At 38.1% G+C, this 16,078-nt stretch overlaps 1 protein-coding gene across 12 annotated transcripts in view; it reads right to left on the bottom strand.

Annotated features, from left to right (window-relative positions):
• Positions 1-16,078, bottom strand: part of ptprt (protein tyrosine phosphatase, receptor type T) — a 316,939-nt gene that overhangs the window by 214,478 nt on the left and 86,383 nt on the right. For all 12 annotated transcript variants that reach the window (XM_023325145.1, XM_023325149.1, XM_023325147.1 and 9 more), the window contains exon 7: positions 15,106-15,280. In XM_023325145.1, coding sequence (XP_023180913.1) covers positions 15,106-15,280 — 175 coding nt within the window. The remainder of the gene's footprint in view (positions 1-15,105; positions 15,281-16,078) is intronic.

The raw sequence follows: 16,078 nt of genomic DNA, 5'->3' as shown, positions 1-16,078 counted from the left end.
TGTTGAGATGCAAAGGCCCATGAGAATTAAGCTACTCATTTATCTCCTTGAACAAGAGCATCCAGCAGTTTTATTTAAATTTTGACATTTTTAAAATATTTTTTTCTCTGAAAAAGTTTGCATTTCACCTGCAAAGAATAACGTTCCTTCTCCTGCTGCAGTCTTAAAACCAAAGTTCCGGTTTTACTCAGAAAGTTTCTTTTTTTTTTTTTTGCTTCCCTCAAGGCTGTATTAGCATATTCATGACGGCTGCAGGACTGATGAATCAGCTGTCAGTCGTGAACACTCAGACATCTCAACTACATGGAAGCAGATTGTGCGTACGGCCGTGGCTCCAGACATCAGGCATCTCTTTATCCACCGCTCTAATCCAAAGATGTCATACAGCAATAGCATGAGTCACAGTTTGGGGATTTTTATGATTGATTCAAACAGAAGAAAAATGACTAACAGAATGACAACAGAAGACATAAGTAAGAAAGTACTGATCTCTCTAATTCACACCTGGTCAGAATCACTAATATTGGATCATGTATTGAAACAAAACTGAAGTCATTATCTTTGGACCCAAACAGGAACCATGTAGAGCTTCAGTTGTTGTAGAACCATGTAGAGCTCCAGATATCAGGCCTGAATCTGGGTGTACTGATGGACTCAGACCTGAACCTTCAGAGCCACATAAAGACAGTTACAAAGTCAGCCTTCTATCACCTGAAGAACATTTCTAGGCTTAAAGGACTGATGTCACAGCGTCACAGTGAGATCTAGAGAAACTCATCCATGCTTTTAGCTTTAGTTGCTTTGATTACTGCAACAGCATCTAAATCAATCATCCATCTGCAGCTGATCCAGAACGCTGCTGCTGGCGTTCTGACTAAAACCAGGAAGATAGAGCACACCACCCAGTTCTACAGTCCTTCCACTGAGAGTATAGACTTTAAAATACTGTTGGTAGTTTATGAATCACTGAATGAATTAAAGATCTGCTGCTGCTGGATCAACTATCCAGACCTCTCTGATCTTCTGGTTCTGGTTTACACCCAGAACCAGAACCAAACGGAGAGAAGTAGCATTCAGCTTCTGTGCACCACAAATCTGGAACAAACTTCCAGAAAACTGCAAAACAGCCGGAACTCTGAGTTCCTTTAAACCTAGATTAAAAGCCCACCTGGTTAGAGTTGCTTTGAATTATTATAAATGAAACATTGACCAACATTTTGATGTGTAATGACAGCACATGGCAAAATGTAAAGTTTCTATTATTGATTTTAGTGTTTTTATGATGTAAAGCACTTTGACCCGTCTTGTTGCTGAAATATGCTATGGAAATAAACTTGATTGATTTACTTTTAAATGTACAGCTTCTCATGAATGGAGAAGCTGCAAAAGGCTTGCAAACGGACATGCAAGTAAATATTAGTACGGATGAATTTATAATAATAATAATAATAATAATTTTCTCTAATCATGCATCTGCATGGATTAGAGAAAATCTCCAATAAATGCAAACCTGCGAACCCACTGGTTGTTAAAAAAAACAAAACATTAATCATACTCTTGGTATTGATGATACATTTTTAGACAAACTGATGGGAGAGAGAGGATGCAATTGACAGAAGGAAAATACATCAGCACACCACATGGATTTATATAACAATCTTGCAGGAACAGAAACTTTCAGTAAAAATCGTTCCTGTTAAAGCTTTCACAACTTTACGAGTTTTCTTGGAAACATGTAGAAAAAAGGATATAAAAATAGGAATAATGACTTCAAAGTTCTGTGAAGCTTTTTGCAACAAAGGCATCAGTTTCCAGTAACACTGAGTTTTTTCTGTTATTTTATTTTCAAGTGGATACATCTTATTTTCATAAAGAGTGCTTCACAAATCTGAGGGCTGCATGACAGGCAGAAGAAGAATCACTAAATGTTCATTTTTACATCTGGATGTTTCTCATTACTGCTTGCAAGATCGACTACGAGTTACCGCTTTAAGCTTCTTAGAAAAAAAGCGAAAACGAACATTAAAAGCAGCCAACTAATCATTTCTCAGAGAGATTCAACTCTTCATTAACATCATTTATTTTCAACAACCTCTCCTGATGTTACTCTGCAGGAGGAAGGAGAAATTCACTCAATCACTTCCTCCCTGCCCGTTTTCCTCCTCCATCTCGCCGCCTCCAGCTCGCCTACCGCAGCGTTACAGAGGCCACCCAGAGGGACGCAACCTGGCACCCAGAGTCACATGACAGGAAACACACATCAGACATGTTTTCATGTTTCTGCAATGTGTACTGTGGAATAGCTGAAATCATACACAGCAAAGGTTTAGAGAAGATCAGAAATTAAAGCGAACAGTCAATATATACAGTTTGCATCCTTTAAGTTAATTCAAGATTATTTGTGTAGCACATTTCAGAAACAAGGTAGCTTAAATTCCTTTATATCATAAAAACAGCCACAAATTATGAAACAAGCAATAAACATTACATTTTGTCGCGTGCCATCATCAAAATCATCAATCGAATCATACATGTTGGTCAATGTGTTTCATGAACTGTACATGTAGATGTACTCAGATCTTCTATTGAAAACCGCCTGGTTATTCCACCAAATACTGATTAAACATTAGTATTGTTGTTTCTAAATGAATATGAACTTGTTTTCTTTGCATTATTTGAGGGCTGAAAGAGCTGCATTTTTTTTGTTATTTTGACCATTTCTCATTTTCTGCAAATAAAGACAAAATTTTGTTTGGAATTCCAGAGACATGTTAGTATTTCATAGAATAAAAGAACAATGTTCATTTTACTCAACCATATAAATATAAAGAGTAAAATCAGAGAAACTGATCGTTTTAAGTGTTCTCTTAATTTTTTTCCAGAGCTGCATATTGAACGAGTTCTGCCCTGGGGGCAACTGCTGAAACTTTTCACCTCGAGTTCTTGATGATCCAGCAATGTTCTCAAAAACTTTTCTGTATCTGATGCCTTAATAATGCAAAGCAGTGATGACTGCATGTTTTTTTCTCAAGGTAATCACTGCAAATGGAAATAATATCAAGCACATTTGTTCCTCTGTTAGGTTGTTTTTTTTTTGCCCCTCCAGGGGGTCTTTTGTGGGCTCTAGTGTCCCTTATATAATAGTGGGCTGACAGGAAATGGGGAAGGACAGGGAGGAAGACATATGGCAAATGTCGTCGGGTCCGGGAGTCGAACCCGCGACGGCCGCGTCGAGGACTGAAGGCCTCCAAATACGGGTCGCGCTAACCGCTACGCCACCACGGCATGCCACTCTGTTAGGTTGTTAAAATGAAGTTGATTCATTTAATAAATTAGTTTTTGAAACATTAAGGTTTTAAAAACTAATCTAATATGAAAACAGCTTCCACCAGCACACCAACTTGGATAATTGGATGTGTGTTGTATAAAATGCACAAACAAGTATTTCCATCTGCACAAAGAGCTGCTTTCCTCAGTGCATGGGCACAAAACTGGTAAAGATGCACTGATTGCTAATCAACAACAACTGGCCCTCACGCAGAGCCGCTAATGAAAAGTGGGAGTGGAGACAATAGAGAGATGAAGGATTATGGAGAGGAAGCGTGAATACTGCAAGAAATGCAGCCAACTTAGAGAAGAAAACATAAAAAAAAACAGTTAGGGAAAAGAAGTTTGAAGCTAAATGAAGACTCTGAACTGCATTTAGGTGAAAAATGTCACTTTAAATTTGGCAAAAGATAGATTAGCTGATGAAAAAAGTTCAATGCCAATTTTAATAGTTAAAACACCAAATATATCTTAATTTTGCTTGAATACTCACACTGGAAACTGTTTTAGCAACAGAAGTGTGCCATGCAGCATTGCAGTTTGGTTCATCACCTTCCAAAGCTGCATTATCTTTGGAATATTTTGCATATACTCTACAAAATCTACAAATAAGACAATTTTCTGCAAATAATTTGGAATCAGATTCCACCGGAAATATTTTTAATAGCATGTTAAGCAGTATTGCACCTAGCTTCCAAAGATACACTTTTTGTTTTTCAAATACAAAAAAATTTACTATTTGGTGATTAAAAAAATACTTAAGAGTTTTTTTTTTAAAGGAAAACCCATAAAAATGTAGCTGTGAATAGGCAGCAGACAACTACATCATCTGAAGCTCACTGGGAAACGTGACAATCGAGTCTGGACGAGTTTTACTTTTTCAATTATTTTTGATTCAAGGCCAGCAGGCATCAGTATAAACTGAAAAATATTAAACCTGGAAATCAGTACAAGCCTTTAGATCTGCAATCAAAGCTGCCAATAAAATTCAATATTTTATTTGATCCCAGAATCTGATTTCACCTACATTTAGAACCTGCAGTCATGTGGCAGCTGTCCTCATGCAGGACAGCGCACCTGCAGAGCCGTCAGTACAAACATGTGAGCAGAAGCCTCATAAAAAGGTTTTATCCTGGGAGCCGATTGTCTGGTGAAACATTGGCCTCTCGAAACTTATCGGTGTTACTGCCCACAGAGGGAACAAAGTATCTGCATTAGCTTTTTTATTGCGCCACATTACGACTCCAGAGAGATACTTGAAGATGTCGCATAGTGTCAAGAAAAATACATTTCTCTAATAAAAGTCCTGCACATTTTCTCGCAGAGGAAGCCCTTACCTTACACTTTATGTGTGCACTACAGGTCAATTTCAGTGTTTTATTGACATTTTTATGATGTTTCTTACTCTTGATAAACATGTGTGATGTTAAAATTGATATCTTTCCCTACTATGTTGGAAGTATTTCACAAATTTTTTTGCTCATCTTCACTCTAACCTTGGATTTCTAAACCATTTGGGGAAAAAAACTAAATAAACATGAAATTCCCCTGAACCTGATGAACTATCTGTTATGAATTATGAAGGTTATAATGAAGGAAAGGGGTGATATGGGTCAAGTTTACAAGTAAGATTGCACTTGTTTTCTACAATGGAGCGTTTCTATTAACCCTGTCAGAGAACAAATTGATACATATTTTTTCCTGCCATTCTCCAAGTTTAGCAAACTTTGGCCCTGATACCATTCAATTCAACGTATTTATACAAAGACAAATAACAACAGATATAATCTAAAGAACAGCTGTTTCTTCTTTAAAATTCTCTCCGTCTCCATCAATCAGATGAGGAACATGAAATGGAGCTGTCCTAAATTTAGTTTATAACCTGCAATAAGTTATTTTGATATCATGTTTTAGTGACTATTAGCAATGCATTCATCAGGAAATTATCAAATTCTGTAATTTTGTTCCCAGAAACCTGCAACGCACTTAGGAAAAGTGAAACATGTACATATTGTCTGTATTTTTTTTTAATTGAGTAGTACAAAATATTTTCTGGAATGGTGTATTGAGGGGTTATTTGTTTGTAAATAGCGGATGCATATGCATTTTGCTCAGATAAAGGCTGCTGAGCTACAGGCCACGCCCCCTGTGGATTGGTTCTGCAATCCTAGCTGCATGTTCTGAAAGCTCACACAGCCATGTGAAGGAGACTGGTGACAGCACGTTGATCGCAGAAATTCAGAAGATAAATGGAGGATCAAACATGTACGTAAAGAAATCAAATTTAATTTATTTGGATGATGCACATTAATTGACATTTATGTAAATGTGCCAGAATTAGCCAAAAGGCTATTTTTCATCTGTTGTCCCTGGACAATGCTCAGTGGGTTCTTTGGTCCTTTTTACTTAAATGTTTTTGAGTAAAAAAAAAAAAAGAAAAGTTCCTTACTACTTTTTACCAAAATACCAGCCCTGGCCAAGCACTAGAACAAAATATCAGAAATTAAAAAGTAGGAAATTAGCCTTTCGATTCTTTCCAGCTGGTACTGAAATCATGGCTGATCCACTTTAATTCACAGGATAAAGTTTTGTTTGCAAGACATTTTTGTTTTTTGGTACAATGATCAATAAAGACTAAAGTTTAATATTCAAAAATGCTGATGGTCCGATACACATGGCACTTTAGGAACCCTCAAATCAAATTCTAGATAAATCCAGTGCGACCAGAAGAGGAAGTCTATGGTAACTTTAAACGAGGGTCAGTGATTTGACCCCAGAATAAAGTGACATGTTTCAGAAAGAACATGAAAATCCCCTGAGGAACATCCACTGCCTGCAGGAACTTTGACTGACCTGCTTCCATTTAGACACAAACTCCATGCACAAGGCCAGGCTTTATCAGTTTTCTTCCAAATATTTATGCTACTATTATATTTTCAAGCTGTGCTGACTTCTAATTGAAAAATTCAAAAACAGAAAAATGTTAAAGTGTTTGCAGATGCGAGGGGAATAAAACGACAGCAGATATGGTAGAAGCACCAGAGAGGATCTCACCTGAGGAGGCGGAAAAAATGGAAAACTCAGCTGCAGTGACAATTATTCTGTTGCCAAAATTTACTTTTCTCACATTTTGAATATGGAAGAGAAAACTAATGATAGTTGATAGAGGGAGACGAACAGAAGAAATGCTTAATCTTTAACCATTTTAGCTGCAATTTCAAAGTAACTTCAACATGTTTTAGAGTAAAAGCAACAAATCTGCTCAAAAGATCTTAAATATAAGAACTAAATAAATTTTTTACATTTGTTATATTAAGAAAAGGTTAATTATTTTAATTACTTAAAGCACAGGGGGGTTTTCTTTCAGAATAAAGTCTTATTTGTGGTACAGTTTTCACAGACTCACCTATTCACATATTTTTCATTTTTCTGTTGAACGTAACTCAAAATAATTTTAGAAAAATCTGATTATTTGCAGATTTTTTTGACAAAGCGTAGCAATTGTTGTTGCGCAACACCCCCCCCCTCCTTTCTGTCTCTACTCTCTCTCTCTCTACTTCCTCTTCTGAGAGGGGAGATGTGCTACCAGCTCTCCATCTAACGGGTTAATTGAGTTTCCTAAATCTGCCGGGATTTACCCTGTCCAGAACTGAAGTAAACTCTGTTTAAGCTGGTTTCGAGAAACGATTCACCTGATTTTTAACGGCCTACATCCAGGTGTCTCACCCTTCTTCCCTCTGTGAATTAGCCAGACTGAGCAGCCTACAGCCAACTAGTTTCACAGAGCACACCTGTTAACGGTCGCTCGTTCTCTTATTTTACAACTTGCATTTGTTATTGAACCAGGTAGGTTTTAGTGACTCGGGCGAGTCCCAAGGATGACGTTTTAAATTTGGGCTACCAGCAACTTAAAAACATTTTAAACTTTTTCCTCTCCAGAATCAAACATCACAGCTATTTTACAACCATCAAAGAACTTTAAGGTGACTCATTAACTGAATGTCCACAACATCTTTTAGATTTTCTTTATGCTAAATATTTTATTAGTAAGGCATTTTTGCAAGGGTCAGTACAGCTTAATTCAGTAGCAGAAATAATCAAATAAGTAAAATCAATCATCTAGTCTATCTTTCCCTAATGCTGATACTGAGAACTAAAAAAAAAAAAAAGGAACCTTTGAGAGAGACGGACGGAGTTTGGTGTTTCGAACCCCAGACCTGGCTTGATGATGATGAAGATGTTGCAGCAGGAGGAAGACGCCGATCGATGAAGGCCAGGATCTCCGCAGGTCTGATGATGAAGAAGGTGTTGCAGCAGGAGGAAGACGCCGATCGATGAAGGCCAGGATCTCCGCAGGTCTGATGATGAAGAAGGTGTTGCAGCAGGAGGAAGACGCCGATCGATGAAGGCCAGGATCTCCGCAGGTCTGATGATGAAGAAGGTGTTGCAGCAGGAGGAAGATGTTGATCAGCGAAGGCAGGAATCTCTGTAGGTCTGATGAGCCTCCTCTCCGCATGGATGGTGAGGTCACACAGGACTTGGTGCTGGCAGGAAGGAAGGCACCAGTTCTTCTTCTTTGTCTTTGCCTTTGTCTTCATCTTTGTCTTTGGGGTCTGAACCCAGCCGATGAGAGAAGTGCGATTTGAAGCCACAGGTTGTGGGCCAGACGGGTTGGTCCCCATGCATGAGCAGGACAGTCTTCGGCTCCGTGGCCCCGGCTCTTCTTCAGCTGCAGAGTTCTTTGTCCATCTCGATCTTGGCTCGAAGCTGCCCGGAGGATCCAACGAACGGTTCCTCTTTTGCACTCACCTTTTATAGGGTTTCTGACTGCTCAGACAGATGATCTCATATCCATCACTGTCTTACAGACATTTCCTGATGTCTGTGCTAATGTCTCAGGGTTGCTCAACCTCCTATGTCCATTGCCTGCACAACCTTTCACCTACTCTCTAAATAAGGCGTTGATCATCTCTGCTCTCCTGTTAGTTCCTTGCCTTTCACCTTTCACCTACTCTCTACCTCCAACATATCAGTGATGTTTAATTGCAGTTACACCTTTTACACCATTTCAAGTTCAATGTCAAAATCACATTTATATCACATTTATTTTCTTTAGCTTCTTTGATTTAGCATTCATTTATAATTTTATAACCATAACTTATATCACATTTATTTTCTTCAGCTTCTCTGATTTATCATTCATTTATGATTTTATAACCATAACTTATTAATTATACTTATTATAATCTTAATGTGAGTTATTACAGATGTTTTTCTGAAAAGAAACCAAGAATAATACATGATTCTAATTATTTGATGCCAAAGTTACAGTTACTTGTTTTTCTTGTAACTGTTCCCACAAATGTTCGTGTAAATATTATTACAAGTAAACCAATATTAATATAAGTATTTTACTTTGAATCTTATCAAATTACCAAAATGTTTAGATTTCATTCTTTAAACTTTCATGATTTAAAATAAGGAATAGTCTCAGCTATTTTTTATAAATCTGCAGGCTGGAACTTACTTCCTCTTTTTCCAGGAAACCTGCTTTTCCTGTTTCATGACTCTCTCTGTCTGACTATGATTTCTTATGATTAGATAGAAAAAAGTAGAATTAAAGCAAAGTTTGCTTTAGACAAAAACAACACACACAACCAGATTTATTTTATTGACACCTAAGTCTACTGCTGGGCCTTGATGTCACTTGAGTGATTCATTTTAAAGATAACTTTATTTATTATTACTGTTAAACTAAAATCTCCAGCATGGGGAAGTGGGATGAGCTCGGATTTTCTTGACACAATGTTAAAAATAAGTTGCAGCTTCTTTAAAGAACGTGTTGTTCTGACATTGTGTTAAACCTCTCCTGCATGCTTTAATGCAGCAAACTGGCAAATCTCCTGCCTTTATAGAGGCAACCATGATTGCCAAGGATGTCAACACATTTGAAAAGCAGTCTGGCAGCAACTTTCCAGTTTAAATGGTGTTAAAGCTACAAAATTGCATGAAATTAGTAGCAAAATCAGCCTACAGTCAAACCTTCCAACCTAATGCTATCTATTTTAAATTAAGAAAAGGAGTTAGACTTTTCATATTTTTTGCAAGAAAGAAACTGATTTGCACTAATTCCCCCCAGAATATGTTACACTATCTCACATAATATCTACACTGCAGCCGTCAAAGTGTCTTGAAGCAGGAAATAAACCTCCACCTGCTTGTTTTCTCTGAGCCATGGAGGATAAAAGAGTCAGAAATGTCAAGCCAGTCCAGCGGCTGAGAGCTTCAGGGGAAAATGAAACACCAACAGTAAAAAAGCTGAAAAGAGACACTGATCCTCTTACTGTCACTTCAGTTTTTTCCACTTTCTAATAAAATGACAGTCTGAAACATGAGGAAACAGCAGATTTGTAGTGGACACGTCCCTCTTGCTCTAATTCGACGCTCTTCGTTTCATTTCTGGCATTCATCTGAACATATCCGCATGAGCATCTAATGTGCGAGCAGATTGGAGTTCAACAAGCTGCAGACGGAAACTGCTGATGGGAGTTAAGCTGTCAGCTTTGGCTTCATGATTTATCTGGTTGTCCTCTGAATTCTCTGTTTTCTGTCATCGAGGAAAAGGTTTAAACATGAGGTCTTAACTCCATCTTTCATATTTTCCTCCTCTGCTTCCTGTGGCTTCCTGTTTTAAGCATTGAGTTTGTCTTTTTCTTGCGTCATGTGCTCTCCTGTCTTTCTGCTCCTCTTCTCCGTTTCTACCTCCACCCCCTCACACATCTATCTCTCTTCTTCATCTCTGCCTTATTCCCTCCTTATCTCACCTGTCAACCCTCCCACACCTGTTCATGCATTACTTACACTTTGCTTCAGAAATTCTCTGTGAAGTGTCCGCCTTCCTTGACCTCCACATCTATATAAAGAGGCTGATGCACATGAAAGTGCATTGGACATGAAATGGCAACAACATGACAAACTGCCCAACATGCACAAGACAACCCTCACACACACACACACACACACCCTACGGCAAGCCCAGAAGACCTGCTTAAAGAGACAGGCACTCTGACTTTAATACACAACCTAATGAATATGAATTCAGAAACTTTTTCTCATAAAATGGATGCAACATAATTACATTCTTGTAATTCCTAGGAGAAACAATGAGCCATTTTAGCAAATGTAATTGTTGACTTGAGTAAATTTCCTGAATTTTATTCAAGAAAACATTTCCAGAAAACACCGAGTTCCTTTAAATCAAGATTAAAAGCCCACCTGCTTAAAGTTGCTTTTGAACCATAATAAATGAAACATTAACCAAAATTTGAATATGTAATGACAATTTTGAAATCAAAATGTAATATAAACTGGGTATATTTGTTGGGATTTTCTAGTAAACTGTTTCAGACATTATTTAAAATTATACATTTGGGGGAAAAAAATGATTGTTGTCCCTTGTTCAGATTATTGATGGGCTGTACTACAACATCTTTCCCCATGTTTATGTTGACAACACACAACTTTTATTCTTTATCACAGTACTGTCCGCTACACTCAGAGTAAAACGACTGCAACTAGCAACCTTAAAATATACATTAAGGTCTAATAAATAAATAGGCTAAACCAAAATAAAAAACTACAGAAAAAGTTTGAAATTTTTACATAAATTTCACAAGTTTCCCGCAGGCATGAGAATTAAAAACCTTTCACAGAAAAGCAGACCATTTTTTTAAAAACCTGTATTTAAAAAAAACGTTGTCTTTTTTACGTGTTGAAAGAGAAACAGACAAGCCATTGAAAGAGGAGCTTGTTTTTCTGTGAATGTCTGACATCTCTTTGTGTTTCTTTCAAACATCTGACATCTCATTTTGATATAAAACTTCTCACTTGGAAGTCCAACATATTCCAGGCAGTTATTGTTGTAAATCGGAGGTTGTGTTGTGTTCACACCCAGTGGGAGCTCAGAGCGTCACTGGGTTTCCATGAGTCTGACACATACAGCAGAAGCTGTCCACTCTCCTATTGATTTCCTTATCAGGAACAGACACACAGACGATGTTGGGAATGAGCTCTGGGGCAACAAAAAGCTCCACGGACACACACAGTCTGACATTAACACACACTCTGGTGCTGCTGCTGGGTCTAATTCTTGGACTAAAATCAGCTTTATGGTGTGACCAGGGAGACTTAGAAAAATGTGGCACAATTCCTGGGGAACTCACACACACTCAAACGTATTCTCTGTGAGGTATCAACGGGCCACTGGCTGACAGAGGCTCTCCTGGATCTCTGCTTCGCCCCACTGAGTCTTATCTATGATAGACAGAACACACACACACACACAGATGTCAAAACGCCCATACAAGATGCAACACACACTCGAATACAGCCGACCTTCAATCTCTGCAGGGCTGCTACACCTCGGCTCTCTCTTTCACAAGCATGTGAACAGAGTCCATTCTTTAGGCCCTTCAAATTCACATAAATCATCTCATTTATCTCACACAACTGTAGTTGACCCATTATGCCTCCTTGAACAGGATAAGATCTATGGTCTTTACAAAACATTACATTTTTTACATAAAATCATTCTTACATTATGAGACTTTATTCTGCTCAGTTCGGCTTATTTGACCTGTTTTAGGGTCTCCTGTCACTTTAAATAATCCGTGCGGGCAACGGGCAGTCCCTGCTCATTTGTGATGTAATATTTTGAAGGTTTTTGAAATGGCTCATTTTCCAGACATTATATTAACTTATTGCTTAAAAATGGTTAGGTGTTATTTTTTTAAGTGTTTGAATCGTTTTTAGCAAATGCTGTAGATCAATTCCAACTCCTGACTCACCACCAGAGGGCGTGTGTCTGAGTGAGATGATTTTATATCCAAACATGGGCAGTTTAGTTAAATATCTGTCTGGTTTATCGTTATAAAGAAAAGATGGCACTGCAGAAATGATTCTTGGAAATTATGATTGATGGACTTCAACTTCCTCCTTCTTTTTCTGCTGTTTGGTTCTGCTCTGCACCCATAGTTGCTTTTATATTACAAAAGTACACAAAACTTTGTCAATATTCTGCAGATGCCGAAAAAACACAATTTTGTAATTGCGGTGTTTCCATTAAATAACGTAATAAGAAAACACAATTTACAAACAAGAGTTATTAAAAAAACATGCTGCATTATCTTCCATCTACCACTTCCTGTTGTCTTTATTCATCATTTCCACCAGTAGTAACAGTTGGTTGTCGATCACATGACTTGTGTGATGCATAAAAAATGCTTTGATTACAAATTTGCAAAATACGTTAATTTTGATACGTCCACCTCATTCTAGTGTAAAAAATGTTTAAGTACAAAACATTTATAGGCATGTAAACTTTAAGCGACATTATTTTTGTAGTTCCAATTTGCGTAATTCTATGGTCAATGAAACTGAGCTACCACTGAGCTTTTGTGAATTGGGATCATAGTTCAGGTGTTATTTTAGCTTTTGAGATGCTAATCAGCTGATCCCAGTGGTAAAAACAATACCCTGTTGCCACGATTACGTAAAATTTCTTCCAGGTGTAAAACCAGAAGCCAGAGGGAATAATTGTTAATTGTTAAACGCCTCAACCAAACAATATATGAACAAACGTCTAGAAAAACAGAGCTGCTCCAACATGATAGCTCTGCATAAAAGATGTATCAACATCATTTCCCTTTTTTCATCACTTATTCCAAGGATTTTTGTTATATAATTATGCCGTTTTGTGTAAAGTATGGGTGAAAGGGCGCATTTTCTAAAAACGACATTCACCCAACAGATGCTAGTTTGTCTCCAAATCTAAAAAGGTAGCATAATGTGTTGATCTGGCCAACAGGGCTTAGTTATGGAGGCTTTCCATGCATGAATGAACACGTATGGGACAGAGACGTAGAGAGCGTACAGGCAGGGCGTTGTAATATGAGCAGCATCTCTCTCCAGATTCCCCCGTCACACCTGACTGAGCAACAGTAATTAACCCTGATTTCACTTAGCAGACACACATACACACACACACACACACACACACACACACACACACACACACACACACACAAAATCATCACGACACCTTACACATGACAACACACCCCTGCATGTATAGTACCCACACCAAACAAATGAAGCTGCACTAAAGCAAATCAACAACACAGGAGTGACAAGAATGAGGGAAAAGGGACAAAAAGTCAAAGTGGAAATGAAGGATGATGACACATTTATGCAAATTGGAGGAAGGTGTTTTCATGCGTGTTTTCATTTTCCCTTTCCTCTTTTGTTCGCTGCGTTGGCATCGGTTATTCCCCTGGCAAGAAGCATGGCCGACAACACCTGAGCTTCACCCACCCACACACACAGAGCAACACACCGAATACACACTCGTTATGGGATACGTTCAGTGCGGTGAGCTTCGGATGCTCTCGTGAGTCGATAGTGTGATTCTGCAAACAGATGGTAATGACAGTTCTGTCCCTGGACGACCGTCTAATCATCAGAGTGGCGTCGCTAACACACGCAATCCAACTTTTCTGACTCTGCAGGCTAAAACATCCTTCGCAACAAATAAAGTTAACAGCGTAATTCCAATTAAAGAGACATTTACTTTAGATAATATTTCCTGTCTTTAATTACTCTGCCTCCGGATGTGATCTGATTTAATTTATATTTTGAGTTAGGCGTTGTAAAGTTTGCCTGTAGCCATCAGACTTTACAACGCCCAACTCTGAGCATCTTTAATATTTCTACTTATTTGTTTATACATATCGATATATGTGTTTGGATGTGTAGTCAGAGGCAGGAGTGGTGGGATTGTGATGTGATGTGCTGCAGATTTCACTCATCAGTTCATAATGATAATATTCCACCATTGTTTACATCCTGATTTACAGCATTTAGCTTCTTCTGGTGCAGATTTATGATGAACATCAACGACATAAAAGCTGGATAACATGCGACATGACTAATCAGACTGCAGATGCTTTGGAAACAATCAGATATGCGATTTAGCTACATGTGAAACTGGGACAAATCAGATTTTTCTTTTAGGTGAAAAGATCAGAATTGGTCCAATCAGACTGCTGTGAAAAAAGTCGGATTTGGGTCACATTCAGCTACTGTGTGAACGTCACCTAATCTTTAGCTCCCTTTATAGATTCAAGTTACTTCCAACCAGAAGAAACATGTTGGTAAAGTTAGTTAACTACTTTAACCTAATATACATCTGAAAGAGGCATGAATAGTTTGGGGATTGAATATTGTGCTTCTAATGTAATGAACATTAAAATAACTTATATTTGTGGCTCAATGTGAAGATTTCCAACATTAAAAGTCAAACTTGTTTATCAGGATTTATTTGACACACTTCTTCTGGTGAAATAAAGTGCTGCTTATCTTTCAGAATAATAAAAAGGTGCATTTGTGTATAAGTTGAGGCAAAAATAGTTTTTTTTATAAACATCTAAAATGTTTGGATTTTCTTCACAGTTTGAGTGAAAAACGGATCAAAAACATGAACAGAGAGGACTCATTGTGGGTTCCCACTTTCTGGAAATCTTTTCAGTATTCCATCCTCAGCTCCCTCACAGCTCTAATGGGCCGCAGCCAAACATGCACACATCGACACAAACAACCAGGGCTTGTTTCTCACTTCCAGAAGAAACAGTCCCACTTTGCTGCATACATAGTAATGAAGTGTGTGGATCTCTGCTGTCTTTCCATGCCTTTTATTTCACCTCTGCGGTCACATTTACATACCTTTAACAATCAAGTCGGCGTAGTTGGAAACTCCGGATCCGCCATCAGATCGGATGACGCAGCGGTAGCGGCTGGTGCTACGCTGCGACGTGTCACCGACGCTCACCGTCGCAGAGAAGCGGCGGTGGTTGACCACCCTGGTCACCATCAGCGCCGTGTCTTTACCGTTCCACTGCTGGAAGATGGGAAATCATACTTGTTGTTGTGGGTGTTCCACTTGTTTTCCATGTTAATGTATTAATATTAACTGGATTTACAGTGCAACCGTTCATATTTGCTAAAATAACTGCTGTTGTATCAGTGTTATTCCCCACCCTGTATGGTTTTACTAAAGCAATCCATGAATTTACAGAATATGTGCATCATGAAATGAAAACAAAGACTCTGTATTTATACCTGGAAAAAGCATAGAATCAATTTTCTCTGAGGAAGTCAACCTGAAAACTAAAAAAAATGCTACTTTCTGCATGCAATATGCAGATTAAATCTCTACAATCCTGACAGACCATTCAGAAAACGATGCTTTTTCCCCCAACAGACCCTCAACTGGGAGAGTTAACACTCCCAGTTCCACACTTTACCCTCCAGTAATCTCCTGGGTTTTGTGTTCTGCTCTAACAATAATGCAAACTTGCACATGAATGTAGACTGAAATTAATACATTGCCATGACGACACACAGCATGAACATGTTGACAAACACGCGTAAGAAATGTCACTGGTGCAGAAATGGAATCACCGGTGCAAAACAGAACAAGATTTAGTTTAATCTGTTCACAAAATGGAGCTCAGAAACCTGGAGGTTTTACATGAAACTGATTTTATGTAGTTTGTATAAATCTAATGAGAAAGAATTGAACAATATTACATTTGAATTAAAAGGGATTGAACTAAAATGGCAGAATAACTGAGTCAACTTCCAAGCTACAAAAAGTAAAAGAGCTTAGTTACTGTAACATGAATAAATTAGAACT

This window comes from Xiphophorus maculatus, chromosome 20, assembly GCF_002775205.1.
Source record: "Xiphophorus maculatus strain JP 163 A chromosome 20, X_maculatus-5.0-male, whole genome shotgun sequence".
NCBI lineage: Eukaryota > Metazoa > Chordata > Actinopteri > Cyprinodontiformes > Poeciliidae > Xiphophorus > Xiphophorus maculatus.
Note: the sequence above shows the minus strand (reverse complement) of the source record. Positions and strands in the feature narration are given on the sequence as shown.